Source organism: Cyprinodon variegatus, unplaced genomic scaffold (assembly GCF_000732505.1).
Source record: "Cyprinodon variegatus isolate N-32 unplaced genomic scaffold, C_variegatus-1.0 Scaffold709, whole genome shotgun sequence".
NCBI lineage: Eukaryota > Metazoa > Chordata > Actinopteri > Cyprinodontiformes > Cyprinodontidae > Cyprinodon > Cyprinodon variegatus.
Genome location: NW_015151162.1, coordinates 58,685 through 82,382, shown reverse-complemented (window position 1 = coordinate 82,382; position 23,698 = coordinate 58,685). Strand labels below are relative to the sequence as shown.

Sequence of the window (23,698 nt, the reverse complement as noted above, 5' to 3'; positions counted from 1 at the left end):
AGTTAATTTCGTTGCTCTGTACTTGTGACAGTGTAATGACAATAAAATGCTGGAGAAAAGAAATACATTTTTTTCTTGTGTCTTAGACTCCTTTTGGCTCCCCCCTCATGTCTGTGCTCTTCCCAGGTATTCTCTCCATCCTTTCTAGTTTATCTCAACTTCTGTCTGCCTCGCAGAGATTTGTTATCTGATATATTTTGGACCATTGCCTTGTTTTTTACAACCCTTTCAGAAGCACTGCCCATTCTTTTCTTGAAACCCATTTAAGCTCCTGCAATAAAGCTCAAGTCTGCATCTGAGATCCAACTCTGAAGCCTTGTCAGATTCTTTTATTGGGTGCAAAAATACATCAGTTTTCATGACAGACATTTGCAAAACTTAATGTGGGTAAAGTTTGCAGAAAACAAACACATTTCGAGCTTTTCTCCACTGTCAAGAAGTTGTGCTACAAAAGCTGACAGAAAATCTGAAGTGTCCACTTGCAAAAAAAAAAGCACATATGGTTCTCACAAAAGGCCATTCGCCAGTCAAACAGAGCTTTTGGAGTGTTCTTGCTTCTTTGTATAATTTGCAGCTTAAAAATGATGTGGAGATAGAACAAGAAAATACACTTTTAAACAGGACATAAATTTCTTAGTTTTACAATAAAACATTGCCAGCATAGACATTCATAAGACAGTGTTCACAAAATGTCGAATCATTGCAGTAGACATTTGGGGTTTGGTGCTAACCAGTTGACTGCTGCTTCATTTCTTTTTGGAAATTTACAGTCAGACTAAAACTTTAAAATTAATATTTATCTGTAAACTCCAACATAAGTAAAAATAACATTTTCTTTTTGGTTTCCATTGGGAGCTGCACTGATTTATTGGGCAGAGATCAAAATTGAGCTAATTCTTATTTTCTGTAACTTTAATTAGTGTTTAGCATTACAGAAACTGGACATTTGATTTTCTTTGTGTTACAGTATATAAAATTAACTTTTGCTCCTAGTTGAATGCATCAAAACTAAGTTCTAAGTATTATCTTCCTTTATAAAACATTGAAGTGTGTCATTTAAGACACTTTTTTAGATTTACTTAAAAAAATTCAGTCTATTCTGATATTCTTTGCAAAACCACTCCAAGTAATTTCTTCATTTTTCATTTGATTTATACCTACAACCTTGATTTAAAAAAAAAAAAAAAAAGAAAAGAAAAACATGTGGCACCTTTTAATCTTCTCTGTTAAAATCCTTCAAATAAAAACCAGGATTTATCAAATTGGTGAGTCAGAGCTCAAACAAAACCCCAGTCAAAAGCCTGATGCAGCTCTAGTTTTATGATGATGTTAGTCATTGGGAAACCAATTAAAATGTTCTTATAAGACTGTCCATTTGAAAACTAACAAACTTTAGACTGCAAAACCATTCATTTTAATCATCATTAATGGCAAAATACATCCAATACACTCCATACTGTTCAAAAATATATAATAATGGATCAAAAACTTTATACCGGTCCAGAGTGAGACATTTAGGAGCAGGCTCCATGTTCTAATAACATTCATAATGTCTGTAGAGGGCTGTTCCCATATGACTTTGCTTCTACATTTCAGTGTTTTATAATTAATTAATGAAACACATTTAGAAACAGCAGAAAATCAGGGACACTCAATGCTGCATTCATTCATAAACATGGATAATTACATCCAACATGAGGGGTTAGGGATTGTCCTTGAGGGTCAGACCAAGTCCCTGCCCTCGCCGAGGACTCAGCTGGCGTCCAGAGCTCTGTCGTTTAGCCAGGACTGGGCAGCTGTCCGACATTGCTGTTAACCTGGGCAGAGCCAGCCATTTCAGAAAGCTGTTTGGGAGCATGGCAGCTGCTCAAAGGGCAATGAGGTATTAAGCATAGATTTGCAAGAATGAAAATGTCCTCCCTCTCTCTTTTATAAGCCTCTGGTCTGTTTTACACGCAAGACAAGCCATAAGCACAGGAACATACAAACACATGGTCTTACATAATGTTGGCAGCACGCTGCATTGCCCTGTTTTGACGCAGCTTACTCACTGTGCATGTTGACAGGAAGCATGCACTGCTCAGACTCATGCATATTATTTTGGACAGTTGTCGCGTTCAAACTCATTAGCATCCACCTCATCTTTCTTCCATGTCTTGTTGCTCCTCAAACAGCTAAAAAAGCTCAGAGGATGTGGTGCTCAACCACAGTTTTCTGTCTCACATCAAAGCGTTTTTGAACTCAAATTCAACAAGGAAAACAATGCAGTGTTGGCAAAAAATAAGAAATAGAACCACTATTAGATGTCCTCAAAGACTTGTCAAAAGACAAGTAAGCTTGTGAATGGAAAATAAAGAAACAAGACTACAGCAGGTCATACCTTCAAAGCTGACAAAAAAAAAATAAAAATTGTGTCTTCCTCTTCAGAGAGAACCATTGAAGTCTCCTGGAATGTATTCAGGGTTCAAACTTGACAGACACTTAATCTTTTAAATCAAATAAACACCAAGCCTCATAGACTATGGTGGATACTTCAATACTACCCTTTTCTTTAGGGTTTGACAAAAAAAATATTTTTCCAAGCAGGGCTCCTTAAATTGCGTACCTTAGGAATCAAAAGCCCGATCTTCACAGATTTCGAGAGCTGCTTTACTTGCTCCACCAAACACTTCGACATTGGCGTCAATCCAAGGAACCACATTCCCGGGCATGTAGGCAGAACAATTAGCCAAACCAATGATGTCCACAGGCCGTAGTACTCTGTCCCACATGTTAAACTGGCTTAGCTCACCCACAAAGGCTTGGGTTGCATCAAAACGCCCTCCAACGATGTCCTTATTTGAAAGACAGAACATAATGTTGTTAATTTTTAAAGGAAAATGTCCTACATACAACTTCAGATTTGTAACCCCACTGAATATCTTTTCTCATGAAATCTGTTCATTTAAGCGCTAGTTCTCTTGACAAACTCTTTTCCTGTGATTAATTGTTTTACAGTGTGCTCTGTATAGTATATCTGCTAGATCTATTCAGAGTAGAGGTGAAACACCTTGAGTTAATTAACATTTGATTAACAACATAAATAATGAGGTATAAAAAGGAAAAAGAAAAACAAAACACAGACCAATTCCTTATGCCATATGTGATGACCCCAAAGGCAAAGATATTTTATGCTCAAGAGTAGATTTTAACCATGATTTAGTAAACAACTAATATGATTTTCAATGATATTTAATAAACTTTTTCAAGTCAGTCTGATTTGTTTGCATAAGAAGTGTATTCGGTATAAAATTTTTAAATGTTGAGAAATGTCCAATCTTCAGCAATCTGCAGCAAACCCCAATTGAGTTTATAAAAAGGAAAGCAGTATACATCTCCTTACTCTCTCAAATGGTTGCTATATAAAATATAGAGCTCTTAATAGACTTTATTGACATATTTCTTTCAATTTCCTTAAGACGTGAATGGAGCGTCCATGAAGTTCAATGGCAGCTTGCTGTGATATTTCCCATGGGTTTAAGAGCAACTTACATGTAGATGAATGATATTATTCTGAGGCCACAATAGCGTGAGAAGAGCCTCAGTATCTCCTCCCCTTTGCCTCTGGTAAACCCCCCCCAACACTCACACACATATACTTGATATTTTCAGTATATCCGTTTAGCCTCACCTGTTCCTGGCCCAGGATGATTACCCCACCAGGTTTAATTGGGTGCCATGGGGCCAGGTTGTCTCCAGTGCCGAGTCGCTCGCCATCCTGATAAGCCTCCCAGAAGCCGTCTCTGGTTGTCCAGGTGATGCAGATGTGGTGCCAGCGCCCATCGCTCACTGAGAGAGGGAGCTGGGCCACCTGTGTGGAAGTGAAAAGCAGATAAAGGCTGAGATAAATCACAGGTCAAAGAGAGAAGGTGATTGGGGGAGGATACAGGAAACAGGATGGGTCGAGAAAAGGCAGTAGTAAAAACGTGGCATGTTAGAAACAAGGACAGCAATTAGAAGGGTTAGAGCATCAAAGAGACAGCTCTCTACTGAGACTTTTCTGAGCAAGAGAGATATTTAAATTTTAGATTACCTAGGTGACATCAAGGGATAGAGCATCTTTCAAAGCAATCAGATTGCTAACAGCAAAACTCTGTCCTCTTATGGGTTTCTGCTTTGTTCATAGATAAAAGAAAAACAACCTGTTATTCTACCTCCCAATGACATCATTTTCCTTTGAGGATTCGGCACCAAGCACGAGATCGTGTATGTGCACTGTAACTCATTAGCTTTTTTATTATAGGCCTAAAGGACTGATTCACACTCATATATCTCACAGCATGTGTAGCTCTGGATGCAAACAGGCCTGAGAAAATGGAAGCCATTGAAAATAGGATTCAAGTCACTTGCAATTACAAAGCCAACTGACCTCATTACATTGACGCCAGGTGGTGTTCTTTCGTTAGTGCGACTACGGGGAATTCTTAAATTGTTGTTTTAAAGTGGCTGTCGTTCAAGACAAGCTAAGATTTTGGATACCAAACTTGAAGATAAATTGTAGTCAAATATTTCACATTACTGTAATACCATTGCAATGATGCATTTCTTTCAAAGGACATACTATGACTCATTGATGTTTGTTAAGTGGCGAAAGTAGTTGCACTTTCAAGATATACTACATATATAATTTTTTGGGAATTAATTTATTAATACTTCTATTTGTATATTATCATTCTATTACAACATTTTGTAGTTGAAACCTTAACAATTACATTGGCCATAGGCTACATCTAAATAATGAGAATGTTTGGGAAGTTAGCATCAGCTCTATTTGCCATATTTGAGGAACTTATAAGTTCATTTAACCTCTATGTCCCTCTATATTCTCATTTTAAGTTTTGAGGTATTTTTATGTTGTTTACTCTGTTTCATTTGCACAACACTACTGTGCCTGTTTGGAGCAAAAACTGCAGCAAATGACTGAGAGCATCACATATGGCCAGAAAAGCACAAAAAATACATGTAAAAGCAAAATGTCGCAATTGAAAAACACGAATGATGTACACTCCTAACATACACAAAAAAATCCAGAATTTACCCATTGTGGGAAAATTAAGGGATTTGATATTCTATTCTATTCTAAAATCTAATGCAACACACAATACTGACAAATAAAAATACTGCATTTACAGAAAATAGCAAGGGCAAAATGAAACCTGCTGCACCTATGAAACGCAAGTTGCAAAGCTAGCATGTAATGCAGTTGCAAATTAGCTTTAAAGAAGTGCATCAGACCCCTAGGGGAGACCACAAAGTCAGGTGGGACCTCATCCTCAGTAAAGACCAGCATGCTAATATTTTCCATGTGAATATTGTGTGATGTTGTCGTAAAATGTTGTGTAAGTGACCAAAGGGACCATTGTTTTCTTATAAACATCATGTTCTTGTCTTAGCTGTGGGTCGTGTCCCACCTGTTTTGGTTGGTTTTGCTAAAAAAATTTACATTTATTCTTTATCCAAATGGCAGATATTACTGGAAATCACACAAAATATCTGTACAATGCTACATCTTTACAGAAAAAAAAAGAAAATCCGCCTTCAGTAAATAAAATGATTTCTGAAGTTATTAATACCATTTTTATTTTGGTCAACTTTTAAGAAACTAATTGTTGTGAAAGGGATTATTGAATGTACATTTCAAAAACATTTACATGTGGCTGGACATACTAGGTACTTCTGTTGGTGATGCTCACCATCCAATGCATGGGAGGTTAAACAAGATACATTTTCTATTGGAATCATTGGTGAATCATAGATTGGTCAAACTGGATATGACAGGTAAGTTAATAGAGTCAAATGATACTCAGCGCTTTCCACACAAATACATGGCAAACTTGACAATGTAAAGTGAAGTTTGAGAGTCTCTCTGTTTTCCCTTTGGGATTAATACAGTATTTTTGAATTGAATTTTCACAAGCAAAACAGGTCAGGGGAACTCAACACAGAAACCAATGATGGGCATGCAGTTTCTAGACATGGTAACTTGGCCAAGATCCACAGCTGACAGCCAGTTTTATAGTAAAATTGAACAAACCCTACCACTCTGTGTCATCCTGTCAGTATGACTGCTTGGTCTGATGCAAAATGTTTTCAAATCATTACTTTCTAAAACCACTGCATACACCGGAGCTAGAATATGACTGATGGGTAGCACAAACAAATAAAGACAAGACAATTTTTAACCCCCCTAGTAAATATGCTACTGTATATTCTGTTGCCAGAGACAATAAACATGCTCAGTTTGCTTGGACTTTAATATGAACTTTGTGGTTTGGTCAGATAAGACAAAGGTTGAGTTTTCAGGCAACAAATACACTGGGTCGGTTTAGCTTAAAGCAAAAAAAAAAGAAAAAGAAACAGCTCATGCCCTCTCTGATGCATAGTGAAGGATCTTTAATGTTTTGGCCCTTCTAAAAGTCCCAGAAACCTTTTTTATTTTGGATTGTGGAATCATGGAGCATCTGGAATATTGTACTCTCTACCTACAGCAATTTGGATAATATAGAAAAATCCGGTAAATTGACATGATCACAGATGCCTTTCTCTGGATCTTTCAATCTTAAGAAAGGTTTTAGAAGACTATTAAATTAGACCCCTATAACAAAATGGGTTAGGCAGCAGAGTTTCAATGTTTCGATGTTTGATTAACAAACGATTTTTGTCTCAATCTTAAAATATTTTTGAGTAAGTTGAAGAATGATTGAATCTAGGTCATATACTGCAAGCAGTGACGTCAACAGTATGCATCAGCCACAGAGATTTTTGAAAATCGTTATATTTTCTGGAGGCTTTCTTTAATTTTTATACTTTAGAAAACATTTTCAGAAAAAAAAAAACTAAAAACAAACAAAAAACAAGGTTAAACAGGTTATACAAGTTTAACAAGGTGGCGGCCTAGTGGTTAGGGAATAGAGCGTGGAATCCTGAGGTTCTGAGTTCGAACCCCACTCCCACGGACTGCCACTCCAGACCTTTAACCCCAATTGCTCCCTGGGCGCCCTATGATGGCAGCCCTACTACATCCCAATAGGATCAACATCAATAAAGTTCAATTAAAACACACACACACACACACACACACACATATATATATATATATATATATATATATATATATATATATTATAGAGATTTTAGCTTCAGTCTAGACATGCAAAATGTGTAACATGTTTTGGGTTAATAAGTTAGTGTTTGTTCCGTGCAGGGCTGGTGGAACCCAGCACATTTAAAGTATGTAAAAAGCATTATTAGGGAGATTAACAATCCCTTTTTGCAAAGAGACATAAAAACTTAAAGAAGGGGCTGTGTAAAAAGTCAGTCTCCCTTCTTGAAAGGAAACAGATGGAAATCTAACACGACAACTTCTTCTTCCTATTTAGTATGCTACTGCACAAACAGCATAAGCAATGCACACTGCTGGACCATGTTACCACAGTGCGTAAGTTCAATGCATAGACGTGCTGCTGCTCATTCGGTCATCATATGCACAAAACCTATTTTTCCCCTTTTCCCCACATGAAGCTTTAACATACAACAGCATCTTGTCTGTATTTCACTTCATATTTTTCATCTCTATCAACCTCCAAGGCACTGCAGCTTCTCAGTTTCTTACCCCTTTCTACTTTTCTCCAATCACACGCTTATCCCTTCTACCATCTCTCTCTGATCCAACTGACGTGGAGGCATGTATAATGCATAGTGAGAAGAAAACTGTGGGGAGACTTGCCTGTGCCAATAACACCAAGTGTAAACAAGAGAGGTTAGGAAAACCACCATTTTGTATAAATGTAACCAGGAATCTGAGTCTGGGGTTTCCAACTGAGCCACCATGAATACAACTGAATTCATTGTTGCAGTTATATCACTGAAACAATGAAAGCACTTAACTCCAAATGTCAGAAATTATGCATGTCCTTTGTTCAACCGTCGCTGGTGCTGTGTTAATTGAAATTGCACTCTCTGTAAGCTTAGAGTAGAGGATGAAATCCAAATATAAGGCCATCAAATGAGCACACACAGCAGCTCTAATTCTCTAATGAACACAGTTATCTGTGGGTTTGTGTGGAATGTGGGTCAGCCATATTAAATGTTTATATGGTACAAAATGTAATATTCAGAGTTCATGGTCAGTGATTTCTTATCAATTTAAGCTGTCATGAACCACCTGCTTGTTTCACATCGCAAAGACTCCAATATTGGCATTATTCTTCCCACGTATTACCTATCCTACAGTGTCCCCTGGAGAATATTTAAAAAAAATAATTCTTAAAAAGAAATAGCCATATCAAAGCTAAAAAGAACTCTCCCTAAGTATGTTTAATTTTAAATTATAAATTTAAAAACTAGGGAGACTCAGTTCTTCTGGGTCCTAAGGAGGCACTAAGAAGCTCAACATTGTCTTTGTTTAAAATCAATGAAATTACTCTTCTGTATTCCTCTTTCTTGTGTTAAGGTTAGTTGGTCAAATAAAATTGTAGGGTAAAAACTACCCCTTAAGATTTTTCCACTTTAACTATTTTATGTTTGTCAGTGATGAGACCATTCAACCTTAATTATTTTGATTGCCTTGAAGCAGGGTAGATGTTTCTTAGAAATAATTTGCATGACCAAACTTATGTTAGTTAAATGGTTATACATAGTTTTATTACAAATTTCAAATATTTTACAAATAGGACTTCAGGTTAAATACTGAGCCACTCCCAAACATTCAGACTGTTTAAATAAGGCTGATAAAAAGGACAGAAGCCACATGTAGTGGTGCTAATTGATAAAGTGGGGAATTAAAATCATGCCCATAATGAATAAAATCAATAATAGTAATAATGATAACAAAAAATAGCATTATTATATGTATTATTATTATTGCTATTTTTTTTTTGAATGTATCTAAAACTAAAACTTTTTTTTTTTTTTCAAAATTAGCAATCCTCTTACATTGTTTGATATTTTTTTGGGAAGATGTTTGTGCTATTTCCTTTTGGAAAGAAACTTATTTGTGAAATAAAGCAATTTAAATCTAAACCGTTCCAGGACATAAATATTCCAGGATTTATCTGAATATGAAAAACATAAAATTTTTTTAAAATCTAAATACGTCATTTTTTTCTTGAAATAAATGCATTTGTTCTTGAATTTAGGAGGTAAGTGACACACTTTTTCAATAGAACAAGACAATTTACATTTAAAATAAGAAAAAAAAAACAATTGCATTGTCTTATTTCAAGTGCATATTATCTAATTACTCTTATCTTACCAGTAAAAACACTTACATTATTTAGCAACTCAAATTAAGGGTAAAAACACAGTTTTATATATTTATAGATTATTATTGCAGTTAAACTTAGTGAAGGATGGAAAAAAGATAAGGATTTTTTTGTTTTTTTTATAGACCTACCTTGTCATTGACCAGTAACTCGATAGGGTTGTTCCCCCATTCAATGAGAACTATCTCATTTGCTTGGCCTGGCACACCATAAGAGAAAGGGGTTCCTATGCCCGGACTGGCGCTTGACTTGAGCCACATGCAAACAGTGAAGGCATACATTTCCGGAAGGCTCTTCTTGATGCGTCCATAGAGATAGTTGGTTCGAAGAGGAAGAGACACCTTGAAGTCCTCTGGAGACTTGAAGGCGTTATTCGCTGTAGGCAGATGAAAATCATGCCATTAATCATAAACATTCTGTGCCTAATGCTGAAGACTAAAATGCAACATGTCAATGGATGGTTACACAAAGGAGAACCGTCTGTGGTTCCTCTAGAAAACATAATTTAATCACCAAGAACAGTACCTGAATAAAAAAAAAAAATATAATGTTAAATTATAACAATGAACAGATCCTTAACTTTGTGTTTTGTTAATTTTTCTCCCTTTAAATCCTTAATGCAAATTCTTCCAGAGCATTTTTTCATCTAATAGTACAGAATAATTTGTTAATTTGCTAATACCTAACATTTTGACTTCTTCAAGAAATTCATATGTTACATAACTATCCCTAAATGGAAAAAAAGTCCTTAACCACGCTGTTACCAATACCACCTTTTCATTAGATGTACAACCATTGTATTACACAATACAGTAACTTGTTTTCTGAAACTATATTATGTCTGTTTTTAATCAAATAGTTATTTTAGGCTAAATTAGTAAAATTCTGCTCTCTGAATTGCCAATAGGATTTTTCTGTGGACAGCAATCAGCCTGCAAGGTTCTTCTGACAACACCATTTTGTTCTTTCTTTGCAGCTGTGTCCACTTTTGCTTTCTGTGTCCTTCTGATGTTAGACTCATCAACAATATCCAATATGACAGAGGGATTTAAATGTTTGGATGTGATGTATCAGTGAATCTGTGACCTCATCCAATCAAAGTTAGTTTTGAACCCAATTAACACACCTCAGTAAATAAATAACTATGGTCTAAACAGACCTTGTTTGACAAAGCAGTAGGGATACCGGTATTTTAAAGCGCACAATTTGTTACATTATGTCATACTATATTTGAAACACAGAATCCTATTCCAATAGGTGAAGATATATACTGTAAATAAGATGATTGTACTTGTAGTACTCTCATCTAAAATGGAGAAGTAGGACTCATCTAAGTTATTTGTTTAACTGGGTTGTCCTTGTTTAGCATCTTTAACTTGAACTTATTTTAAGTGTTGTTAAATGTACATTTCTTGTCTGATGAAAAAAAGTAAATACAGGGAAAAATAGATAGCTTGTTTTGTCAAAGAACAAGCAAATAAAGTATAAACCACAGTAAAACAACTGACTGTAAAAGGAAGACCATAATTTAATTACTGTAATATAGGCTACTTAGTTTAACCTCTGATTCCTAAACAATGCAGTATTTGTAGTCAAATGATAAGGATTTATGTTAGTACTATTTTCTCAGTCCCTTTTTAAACCTAAACATAATGTTTTAAAACCTGCCATTACTAAAACACAGATTAATGCAAGTCTTTCAAAGCCCTGCACAAGATTAAAAGTGTATGCACGTCAGGTTTATCCTCCTCTGATATCAGTGTTACAATGCATACAAAACTGTGAAAAAGTACTTGCTTATTCATAAATTTTGGTTGCAACTTTTTTAAACTCATGAAAAAAGTGATGAAAAAAACAATGTACTTTTATTTAGATCATGCTTTTATTCATTAAGGGGGAAGTTATCCAAGGCAACATGGCTCTGTGTAAAAAAGTACTAGCACTCTAAACATAGTAACTGTTTGAACCCCCCTTGCTGGCAACAACTGCCATCGAGTGTTGGCAGTCAGTCAGTCTGTTAGGATTTTTTTAACCATGAACAGTCTATTTAAGGTGACTCCACAGAATCAGAGCAGGGTGATAATATGGAGCTGCTCTGCTGCACTACAACTACCATATTTGGCTGTAGGAATGAGTTGTTTGATTTTTTTCTCAGATGTGTTGATTTTTTTTTAGATTTTTGTGCAGTATTGGTCTATATTTGAAAGTCCCCTGATAGGAAATGGAATTGATAGACAGGGTAAAATATATGCCTCAGAGGTCATCCAGCAAGGACTTATCAATCATGAAGGCTGCATTGAGGACCATGGCCTACATATAGTACATGGGCTGCATACATTTACCCCTGCACCAATTCTGTGCATAACATCATATCTGCACCAGTAATGGGGTTATGCCTGAAGTAATTGTATATGCACGATACATAAAGATCTGATTTTTGTATCAGTAGTTTTTAAAAGCGTTTGGAATCATACCGTACCAATGTTTTATGGCTAAAAAAAGAAAACATTTGTATGGTTTGGGTCAGCAGTGCTTTCAACCTATTGATTTAAGAAAAGCAGTAAGATAAATAAACCATGTCCATGTGCAAAGTGAAGCCTTAAACTCAGTCACTTTCAATGCAAAGGTCGTGATCTAAAACAAACTTGACATGGAAACGTGCAGTCCCTCAGGTCAACTTAGACTCATGTTCACAATTTTGAGGAAGGAGTAAAACAGCCACACAGAAAGTGAAATGCAGAACTGAAGCTAGCTTAAGTTCTTCCAAATGTATAATATCACTTCACACAAAACCTTAATCACAGATTGTTGTCATCATAAGCATCAAACATGATAATCATTATGTAATTCAACCTTGCATTTGTAAAATCTACACCAGGGCCATTCAAATAAAAATGGTAGATGAGCAGCTCTAATTCTTAATCAAAATGCATGTAATGTGTAAATGTGTTCTAACAATCACATTCCTCTCCCCAACCGGGTGAGTCGTACCACAGATTACTACATACATTTACCAAGTTTTTAGACTTTTACCCTGATTTCTGCAGACATTGTAATACCTCTGTGACACATGTGCATAATTGTGCACGATAGATGGTACTTTGCTGGAGGAAACTTTTCAGGAATCACCAAGGCTTTGTGACCCATGATGATGGCTGGTTTCTCAGCCAGTCAGACTCCCTACAGCACTGTTCTTGGATCTATATGCTGAACAGGATTCAGTATTAAAGAGGCTGACCCATTGGACCTATGCCATCCCTTTTTATCAGAGGGTCAGCACACAAATCTAATGTCTGAAAAATCAGAAGGGTAGCTGGATGTACGATTCTAAAGGAATACAAATACATATGGATAACCTGTATTTTATAAGATTTTTATATATTTTTTATTAGATATTTATTTATATGATATATTTAACTCTCCTATATATTATATTTATCTATCTTTATTTTACAATTATAGTTATATTGATACATTTTTTAAGATAAACAAAAGAATGGATGTAGCATTAAATCACGGTTTAGTAAAGAACCAAGACAATACAGATATCTAGAGAGTTGAGGAAACATCTAAATTAAAAAAGCTACGGTTAAATGTGAGTGTAGAGGGATAAACATAAGATGGAGCCTTGTGCGCACACTTGTGCACAGGTCTGCTTTATCAAGGAAATTATCGTTTTTACAAGTGTGCAGGATTTGATAAATCTGAAATATCTTCTTCATACATCCACTTTTATAGAAGAGTTGGTGTCCAAGTTTAATTAAGAATAAATCATTAAGCGTTAAGATAGCTATTTCACAATTGTGGCCAAAAAACAGCTTCTGATATAATCCTGGCTCAGTATTTGCAAACTCTTATTATCAGAAATGAATAAGTTTCTCTAAATTGGTTGATCTCCGGACACACCCCCAGCTCTTAAGGCAGGCAGGTTACTTTTTTTTATTTTTTTATTTATAAAGCCCCTCATAGGGGCTTGGCAATTCAAAGTTCTGCATGTGAGCAATCTCGACAACTGAGCCTGCCTGTCCCCGTTCTGATCCGTTTGCCTTTTCTGTCTTCGGACTCTCTGCCTGTTTGTGTACCCAACCTGGAACTGTTACTTGATTCTAGATTCCCCCTCTGGCACCTCTTCGGACCTCTGATCTCCTCGCTATGAAAACCAAACATGTCCTCTGGATTATCCTGCCTGTCCTCCGACCACCAATACTTCAGCGTTTGGGACTCTCTGTGCAGCGACCGCTGCATCGCATTGGCAGCCGACCATTTGGAACCATTGTCACCCTCTGGGCTCGGACTGAATTAAGAAAGACCAGGTTAGTGACTCAGGTTTGTTATCGTCCACTTCCAGAAAGATGTGGTCAGAAACCTGTTGTCTCCTGCTGCAGAGGGTCCTGCCTTAGACACATGCGCTACTTACTGCGGATCTATTTCCATAAAGTTTTGAGAAATCTGTTTGTCTGCCTCGAAAACTGGATCCTATTGTTCTTAGCTTGACAACCAGCTTCTTTCAAGAAATGCTGTCAGACACCATGTTGACTTGCAAAGGGGAATTTGACCGTTCATCACATAAGTCTGTGGGTCCATTTCTGCCTCCATGTATACTTCTAACTTTGTGTAGATTTGTGAAAGCTCCCAATGAGCAGAGACCAAAGTGCTGTTTCTAAAATTTAGAGACACTTGAAGTTGTATTAAATATTATAGAAGATATTAAATAAATCAACAAAAGTATTTAAAAGATATTAAAATATTTAGGTCCATAATGGATGAATGTGAACTACCCAGACACCATGGTTTTGACTCTGTTTACTACAGCTTGTCGATCAATTCTTTTCTCACAACCAAATAAATAAAAAAAAATCCGAAATATTATGTGCATATAAAATGAGTGCAAGATTCATATCGTGTAGCTTCTTTGAAAATGCTGCTCTCAATATTTCAGATGGAAAGTCTATACACTATCTCTGCACATCTCAGGGCAAGTCCAGAGAGGAGAGAAATTTGAGCTACAAAGCCATTGCAGCAGTGTTATTTGTGGGGAAAATGCGTACCTTTCTGTCAGGACAACCCAACAAATCCATGCCCCTGTTGTAACTCTCTGACATGGATGTGATGGTTGAAAAATGAACTAAATAAGACGCACAGATAGGTTCTTTAATGAAAGGCTTTTGCATCAAGATACCGTGATATTGCACATTCTGAGCAACTGAGACAGGGATAAAAAAATTTACTTCAGCCTCTAGCTGATTCTGGTAAACCCTGTTTAACCTAAAGGAAATGTCCAGTTATAGCTGAAATACACTTTTTAAGCCTTTTTTTTTCTTTAGGTGGGTATTTTTGTTATTTTGACATCCACCATAAAAGACAACCCTGAAGGATGGACCCTAATATTTTGTACTCTAATTAAGATTATTCTGCACTGCTTTCCAACCTTCCATTTTGCTTTTTAATTGTGCCTTGTCTTGGGGGAGAATGGTGGATTTTGTTTAATTGTAGTGCCAAGCTGCAGATTTATTCTACAAATAGGGAAATAAAATTCCATATAGTGCATACTGACGCAATTGAATTTACGACAGAAAAAAAGGTCATAATAAGGTAATAATAATAGTAATCCATCTGTAAATAGATGTTAAAAGGCAAATGGAAGGGGGTGAAGAACCAAGGAAAGATTAAAACCATTTATCCTTTTTCTTTTGCTTATCTGTGAGTAAAACAGACTGTGACTATCCTCAGCCGTTTATGAGCAAAAGGCATTCTTCACCCAGTATAAGTGACCAGTCTATCTGAGGGCAGTACAGAGACATACAACCATGTACACAAACACCCACAACTAAGGACAATTAGAGACAATATTTAACCCAACATCATGTTTTGTTTTTGGAACGTGTGAGGAAGCCAGAGTACCCAGAGATAACCCATGTATACACAGAGAGAACCTGCAAACTCCATGTAGAAAGACATAATAAATATCAAAAAAGCAATAGCAGTAAAATAATTACTGTGATACCAATTCTACTCAGCTTAGCTTGAATATCAACATTAATAATAATAATGGTATAAATAATTGAACAGGACCTCAAGAACAAAAAACTAATCTATTGCACCCACAGTTATGGTAGTTGCAATTTATATTATAACATATTAACATTTAATTTTACTACCATATGCTAATTCACAACTGTGTGTTTGTACCTCTTAAAATGTCCCAAGTTATATATGTGTTTGTTCATATTTCTGCATCTTTGTTTTAAGAACAACAGAAAAAACAGAAGAGCTTGTTGTGAAATCTTTTGCTCACTTAGCCCTATTAAGATGTTATTTTAACAGAACTATCATAGATATTGTTGATAAATTAATGAGGGAAAATTTAAAAATAAAAACCCTTTGGCTTCAAAATTCTACAACATCTCACAGCTCCAAATGCGTCACGCTTACTTCTCTCAAGCTCCGTGATCCTCTCCATGAGGGAGTTGAGTGCGCTCTCGGTGCGTTGGCGGTGGGCAGCAGTTTCATTGTAGAGCTGGCTCTTCTCCTCCTCCAGCTCAGCCACCTTCCGAAGGAGCTGGGTTTCCAGCGCCCCCAGACGCTGGCGCAGCAGCTCACGCAGCTCCGGTGGCAGGGGAGTCAGGGCCGAGGCTGCCCCAGCTGATGAGTTTGTGTTGGGGAGGCGCAGGCTTTGCTGCTGGGATGCACACAACAGACAGAGAGATTAGAGATACACAGACAGAGAGACAGACATTAAATCCTGTTAGCCATCAACATAGTAGATTATTTATCAGACCGCGCTGCTATCTTTTTGGCAGCATTGTCTTTAATGCATTGATTTCTAAATAAAGGCAGCATGTCCCTGTGGCAGACTCAGACATGCAATCCGCCAAACACCCATGGCTGTGTCCAAGGTATTAAAAGATAAATGTTCCCTCAGTTGACACTGATGTTTTGTTTCCAGTTTTTTTTTTTTTTTTTTACAAAAAATTCATGTGTCCATGCTATTAAAAACTGCGCTTTCATACATTACCCTGTTTTCAATCTGCAACACTCAGTCATTTGCAGACTTAGTTTTTACAGAAACTATTTTTGTGAAACTGTTGATGTCTGTATAGGGCCTTGGAGAAAAACTAAACAAAATCAACAAAAAAAAGACATGCTGCATTCCTTGAACTTTTCCTTATCTTGTCACATCCACAACTTTCATCAAACTATTGGGTTTATTTGTGATATAAAAAAAAACAGATGAAAGTCAATCAACAAACAAAACCCCATTATCAAAGTGAAAGGATATTGTACAGTTTATGTTTCCAAACCAATCTGAGAAGTTTGGTGCATTTACTCGAAATGCATTTACATAATATCCAATGGAATTTACTGCCTGTGCCACCTGTCTTTGGAAGCATAAGTAAACTGGTTAGAGCTGATGGGAAGTTGTAGGGAACTAATTACAAGGAAATCTGAAATGAGAAGTTAGTATGACTACTGACCATGTCAATGTCCAGACCCAAACCAGTTGATAACTAAGATAATTTGTAGCAAGACTTAAAAAAATGAACAAATGCACTCTATTTTCCTAGAGTTGAAGTTAATTCTTTTTTTTATAAATTCCAAAAGATGTCCATCTCCAGATGTGCTGCAACCAGCATGTGTCAGTTACACATGGATGGTGACAATAAAGTTAATCCAAAGTATGTTTATAAGAGTTGTATTCATGCAAAACATGCATAATATGCACACCCTGTATACGCTTACCATGAACTTTAGCAGGGTATTAGACATTCTGAAAATTACTGAGAAAGACAAGGGCTTAAGCACCAGAGAGGCACATCAACGATGCACATATTGTTCATGATGATAAATTCAGAGCCCATACAAGCCTTCCGCCTGTGTGTAAATACTACGCCAGGTCACCTCATTAGTGGCTAAGTGTGATCCCTGAGCCTTCCGGAGAAATTTAGAAACAGTAAAACAAGCAATAAAGAGCTGGTAGCAGTCCAAAAGTCTCAGGTGTGCAGCAAGTAAAGCACCAAAGATTTTATTTGATTTAAAAATGTTATTGCTCTACACCAACTAAAATCTAGGGACATTAATTTAATAATCTGCCATGAATAATTAGTCACACAACTGCAAATAACAGAGTGTGTGAATCCCATATAAGCAAGGGTCATACATTATTCAAGGTTGCACTGCAAATCCCTGCGCTGTTTGCAATATTTCACCTTTGACAAAATTTCTTTTTCTTTCAATAATTTCTCACAGATTAATTTTTTGTATGAAATGTTTTTTGGATTACTAAAAGCATAGTAACCTAACACACACAACATGTATCTGCTTGACCCTTCTGCATCCTCTAAAGTCTTGTCACTTAGATAGCATGGGACCAATTTAAGTAGCTGCTTATGACTTCCAAAACTACAGGGGCCCCCAAGAGCCTTAGAATCAGAAGTTGAACGAGAGAAAACTGAGTAGCTTATATTACAGTAATAAAAACTAAATTATGGGCTTTTAACGTCAATTGTTATATTATGGTTTATACTTATTTGCTTGTTCTTTGACAAAACAAGTTATCCATTTGTCCATGTATTTACTTTTTTTCATCAGACAAGAAATTTACATTTAACACCTAAAATAAGATAAAGTTCAAGATGCTAAACAAGGACAACCCAATTAAATGAATAACTTAGATCAGTCACACTTCTCTATTCTACATAAGGATACTTCAAATATCCTTATCTAAAAACTGGACATAAGCTTCACGGCAAGATTTGCAGAAAAGAAGATTAAGCACTTCAGGAAAACTACAACTGTGAGGCCTCATATTACCAAGCATAATGTAGAGCAGTGGTCTCCAACTCCAGCGGCCTGTACCACGAAGCAGGATCACTGGGTAACTGACACAACTGCAGGTCTAACCCTGACTTTCTGGTAACACAAAGCTGGATTCATCCTTGCCAGTGTAGTTACCATAGTAACTTATCCTGAACGGCAAACCTGCTCCGGGGCTCCAGGCTAGCTTTCAAGATTGATCTGAACAATAGAAAATGCTAGACCCGGCAGCCAATAAGCTGGCTTGGAAACAATGATGTGTTCTTTGAGTGAAGACTCGATTTAATTCAAGAGGGGAAAAGAACTTAAACAACACAACATCACAGTGAAAGTACACAATGACAATTACTTATATGTGAGACACAGGTTTCCATGGGCCTGACTGGCATATATGCCAGGTCCTGGAACCACTTGTTGGTTGTGCGACCCCCAGCAATGTGGCCCTCACTGTATCACAGACTGTACGTATGGCCATGCGATATTACGGAAGAGACAGCTTCATGTACACCACCGGGCATGCTGGGAAGATCACAAAATGACAGTCTGTTGGGCTGTCAGTCAAGTTTCCAGTGCTCTGATGCAGTTAAAGAGCTGAACAAGGATTTTAGCTGAACAAGGATTTCTGTGAAATTTCATATTGACTACATTACGAAAATCGTAAATATACATATGTATATATATATATATATATATATATATATATATATATATATATATATATATATATATATATATATATATATACTTGTTCTGGTTTGCTGTAATAGAAAAATTAGATGGGTAAATCATCTAGTTTGCTGGTAAGATAAACCGGCAGTTGAAAAAAAAGTGAAAAGCTCAAAAATCAGGATTATTTCACTCAGACTGATCTCTTCCTGTATTAATATGATGCAATCGTGGCATCAGCTTCCAGCTATATTGTAGCTCAAATACAGTATTATTGAATTAAAAAGTCCCACTAACCAGTTGAAATTATGTTAGTGTTTTATTTTAATCTGCTACCAAGTCTTCTTCATTCCAGAGGGGTATGTTTTTACTGTGCAGTCCAGGCATTGTGATGCATGACTGTTTTAAATGACACTGATCTGTAACTTGCCCTAGATGTCTAGTCATTTGGCATCTTTTTTTATTCCCCCGCGTGTATGACTTTTCATTTAGACTTTGTTTTTCCCTCTTTGTATTTGTGTAAGATGAGTTTTTGTCCTCACAGGCACTCTCCCTTCTGCACTCATGATTGCGATTGGTCTGCTACCTTAACCCCACTCCTTTATGCGTGCATGCCACAGATTCATTATCAGTCAAAGCTGGATTGAGTTAGCGAGTCTATAACAATCTTTGTGGTACCACTGATCCTGATTGCCATTGTGATTGGTTTTATTTGACAGACTCGAAGTGAAACCACTAGGTTTAGCTCTCTTTGTGGTAGGAGCCTCAGGCCTCAAGATCCTGCTATAACACAACTGATTAAAATTATTAATTATCTCCTCAGCATAGCATCAGGTTTGTTAAAGACCTGATGATGACACACTGATGTGATTCAGGTTTGTTGAAGCAGAGCTGTACCTGCAGGGTAGTAGATCTCGATGCCTAGAGTTGGACAGTACTGACTTATAGTCCATTCGCACTGTTGAAAAACCTGTTCTAACCCAGGAACCATCAGCTTTGAGTGACAGCAGGAACTGCTCAATAACCCGCATCGATCTGGGTCATATGACTCTGCAAGAAACCTTGATTGAAATTGCCTTCAAATGGCTTGGCTCTGATTGGCATACAGTGGGAACATCAGACCCAGGTTGACCAACTAATTTACATGATACATAAGAGCGCAACATCTGGATGTCTACACATTGTGCCAGTCCTCTCTCATTAAGAAGCGGAAACTACTCTGCTTCTATTCGATAAACATGGGGGAGCAAAGCTGAGAGGAATTCAGACAGACAAAAGAAAGAAACGGCGAAGAACATTTACTACGCCCTGGCTTCCTTCCAAGTTGCTCTCCAATGTTTACTTTCCCAATTTCTGTCACACTGGTGACACCATCAACACTAACCCGGCGTGATGGCATCATCAGAAATCCAGCAAAGGGGGAACAGAGGCCATGCAGCTTGCCAACAGGGGCCAGACCCAGCCTTTTTTGCCAATGGGAAGGGATCAAAGTGTCGCTTGTTAGTGGGTCAACCCGGTGTTTGAAAAATCTGTGTTAACCCACTAATTTCAGTGGGAAAGAGGCTTAGAGAGTTAAAGGACTTGGAGCAAAGTTAGCTACTTGCAGCAAACTAATGCACATTACAGTCCTACAACAAACTCTATGATAACTCTGGGCAAAAAAAAAAAAAAAAACTAAACAAAAAAACAAGTGTATCTGCTTCATCGCAAAAGACTTTGGTGAAGAGCAATGGCTAATCTGTCTGCTGTAACAGTGAAACCAATGTCTGTCAGGCCATCCTTATCCCCAATGACAAGAGCCTCATGAACATGTGATGCACTGACATCAAGGGCAACCAAGTATTTTGTGACATTCACTGTTACCTGTATAACTGATATCTGGCTGGCAGAATCCTGTATTTTGAGATCTCATGTAATGCACAAAATCAATGCAACCATAAATGTTTATGCTATTTTCTGATGAATGGAAGGTAACTGTTGCTGAACTGGTGATTCTGACTGATAATGCCCCAGCAATCAGAATCTAATCTAATCAAGAAACACTGAGAAGTTCCTACCCCTATTGGTCAATCATGCACAGCAATACCTTGGTTATGAAAGCAGGTATTGTGAAACAATAAGTTACATAAATAGCAGAAACAAAATAAATTCACCAACTACATGATGTTTCTTAATAGTTGGAAGCTTGAAGTTCTTCCAACTCTCAACATAGATGGCTGTGCTAGGGCTAGACTTGATAAAACACAGTGTAAAAGACCAATAGATGAAACTGTTCTTCAAATTAGCCTCTTTACCTTAGCAACTTTGGTCTGATCACAGAGATCTTGATTTTTAAATAATATATGAACTTATTTTTATTTGCAAAAGTTATTTTTTTGTGTGCTGTCATAGCTTTTTATGTACACAACAGGGGGCAGATGGTTACCTATACATGTGCCAGGGCAGAGTTGCTCTACAAAAAGGATATCTCAGGAAAGCATGCTAATTAGATAGCTTTACAAAAAAAAAAAAAAAATAGATTCAATCCAGCATTGAAGTGGCCAGGCAGAACAAGGTTAGAGTATCTTTGTATGTAGGTTGGAGTGATTGTGAGTCAGGTTGCAGGTGTGTGAATATGTATCTGTGAATTGGTGAACATATGTATAGAAATAAATGTGTTTTTGTTGATGTGAATGCAGTTTTATAACCTGGAAGTATATGTTTGCAAATGTGGGGAAAAGGTAAAGGGGCTGCCATCTGAAGCACCTACAGCAGCATGGAGGAGGTAGAAGACAGCAGCAGTCTAAGGCCGCCAGATCCAAAGCATTACCTCAGGGCAGCCATAGGGTCAGTCCTGAACCCCAGCAGCTAGACCACACACCAAGAAAATGTAGTTTGCCCCTTACAACCCCAGACACGCTTGCCACAGCTATCTAAACTCGAAAAGATCATGATATTCAATGCCATGGGAGACCAGTTACTGAGAGCTTATGAGGGAGAGATGCCCATTCAATGAAAAAAACAATGCAACCATTTTTGTAATCATATTCAATTCCATTAACACATGTTTTTGCTATTAGCATGGTAGGACATAAAACAATTGCGGTAAAGTAACTAAATATGATTATGTAGACACCAAGGACGGTTGCATTATTTTTTTCAGTAATCCCTTAGTGTAGCCACCAGCTAGTTCAACACACCTCTTGGGGCGACAAGTCACTAGGTGGAGCAACCCCACCCAAGCACCATAGACAAAACATCCTACACAGGCAGAGGCTGTATGCTGGCCATCTGCAGGCCATCCCACACCCCCTGTTTCTGCTGTATCAGCTTTAAATCCACAGTTGGAGCCAGAGAAAAGCATGAATTTGAGCCACTGAGCAGAAGTTTAGTTCTTTTCTGTAGTCAAGGCTTGATACCGAAGATGTTCAGAAATGGCCAAAATTGAACTTCAATGTCATTAATTAATTAATTAATTCATGCTTTTAATCTCCTCTAAATGTATCAGTGAGCTTTACTCCACAAGCCTCTAACACACTTTTTCCCTCCATTAAACTTTCCATTTGATATGTCATAATGCTTGATCCTTAGAAAAGAAAAAAACCTTCTTAAGCAAGGATCTTTGATATCTTACCTCTTTTTGGGGGCTGTTATGTGCCTGATGGACTACTGTTAAATCACCAGTCTTTCCCACGGTCATGTAGGGCACAGCATGCCCATTACATTCATATGAAGAAATCCTACATTAAAATGGTCGCTTGTCCCAACTTTGTTGAATAAAAGGTTTTTGGGTAAAAAAAAAATCACTAAATACTTGGTATAAAGTATGTTTCATTTTTAAAACACAGAATTAGGTTACTAAAACAACATTTTGTTCATATCTATTGTGGCAAACCTGAGAATTTTTATTTCTTTTATAAAATGGTGGATTTTTATGTCATCTTGTTGCATGCCTGTGCCATCTTACCTCTAGATTTTCCAGCCGACCCTTCAGGGTCTGCATGGTTTTGCCAAGTTGGTCTATAGTGTCACTGGGGTCCCGGGGCAGGTCTCCCATGGTGTTCTTCCCGTACTCTTTGCGTCTGGAGCCCTGACCCCGAGGCTTACTCTGAGACATCTCATCGGCTGCTGCCTCGCAGCGCGCCAGCTTAGAGTTGAGCTCTTTAATGGTCCCCTGTTGGCTCACGATGGTCTCCTTCTGTTGCAGGATAGTCTCCCGAAGTTGGATGATGGTGTTGCGCAGCTCGTCCTCCACTGGGCTACTGCTCTGAACGCGGTTCCCTGCGGGGCCGTACCCGCAACCGGGCTCTGCGCCCGGGGGGATGGCGTTACACACAAAGCGGCTACCTGTTAAGTCTTGGCTTCCCACCGTGCGTCCACTGACCAGGTACACAAGTCCCAAAACTAAAGCCAGCATCTTGGATAAAATGGTTGATCACTAATCCTTTTATAAATAGAAAAGCAAAAATCTTAACTGGAAATCGCCAGTATTTATATAATGAACTTTCAGAACAAGTGTGTTAAATTAATAAAAATAATAATAATAATAATAATAATAAATCCAAAGTGCTAGAGGGTTAAAAAAATCTTAAATTTAAAAAACGATATGGAAGAAAAAATCCGCAGTAAAAACCCATAGTATTAGTCGTCCATCAAACACATGGTCGGTCCGCTTTAGAATATAGACACCAGACAAAAAAAAAACAAAAAAACCCAACCAAATCATCCAGCATTTAAATCTCACATAAACCTGATTTTATTTCTCTAAAGTGGGAAAAAAAAGAAAAAGAAAAGTTGAAGCCTGTGGTTTTTTTTTATCTCCAGCAATACAATCCTCCGAGGTTGACAGAGAACCCAGCTGTGCCTGTCTCTCCTCTGCTCTCCGGTTCGTTGGATTGTCAGTGAGCGGTGCTGAAGAGACAGCGACGGCGCTCAGC

General features: G+C 37.3%; 1 protein-coding gene across 2 annotated transcripts; it reads right to left on the bottom strand.

The window, feature by feature from the left end:
- Positions 1-320: 320 nt before the first annotated feature.
- Positions 321-23,270, bottom strand: LOC107097593 (neuronal pentraxin-2-like). 2 transcript variants are annotated; one of them, XM_015394794.1, is made up of 5 exons: positions 22,729-23,270; positions 15,735-15,981; positions 9,434-9,678; positions 3,671-3,850; positions 321-2,834 (listed from the first exon to the last, which is right to left on the bottom strand). In XM_015394794.1, exons 1-5 carry the CDS (start codon positions 23,176-23,178, stop codon positions 2,607-2,609), a joined length of 1,350 nt encoding a protein of 449 aa, XP_015250280.1. In that variant the 5' UTR covers positions 23,179-23,270; the 3' UTR covers positions 321-2,606. The 2 variants fall into 2 exon arrangements, with proteins under 2 accessions (XP_015250280.1, XP_015250281.1); XM_015394795.1 differs by having other exon boundaries at positions 15,735-15,978.
- Between the last annotated feature and the right edge of the window lie 428 nt (positions 23,271-23,698).

What these genes read in the sequence shown, in the direction of transcription:
- LOC107097593 (XM_015394794.1), bottom strand. Translation starts at nt 23,178, where the DNA reads ATGCTGGCTTTAGTTTTGGGACTTGTGTACCTGGTCAGTGGACGCACG. An exon ending in GTCGGCTGGAAAATCTAGAG is followed by an intron (nt 15,982 to 22,728) that starts GTAAGATGGCAC and finishes TGTGCATCCCAG; the next exon opens with CAGCAAAGCCTGCGCCTCCC. An exon ending in TCATCCTGGGCCAGGAACAG is followed by an intron (nt 2,835 to 3,670) that starts GTGAGGCTAAAC and finishes CTTTCAAATAAG; the next exon opens with GACATCGTTGGAGGGCGTTT.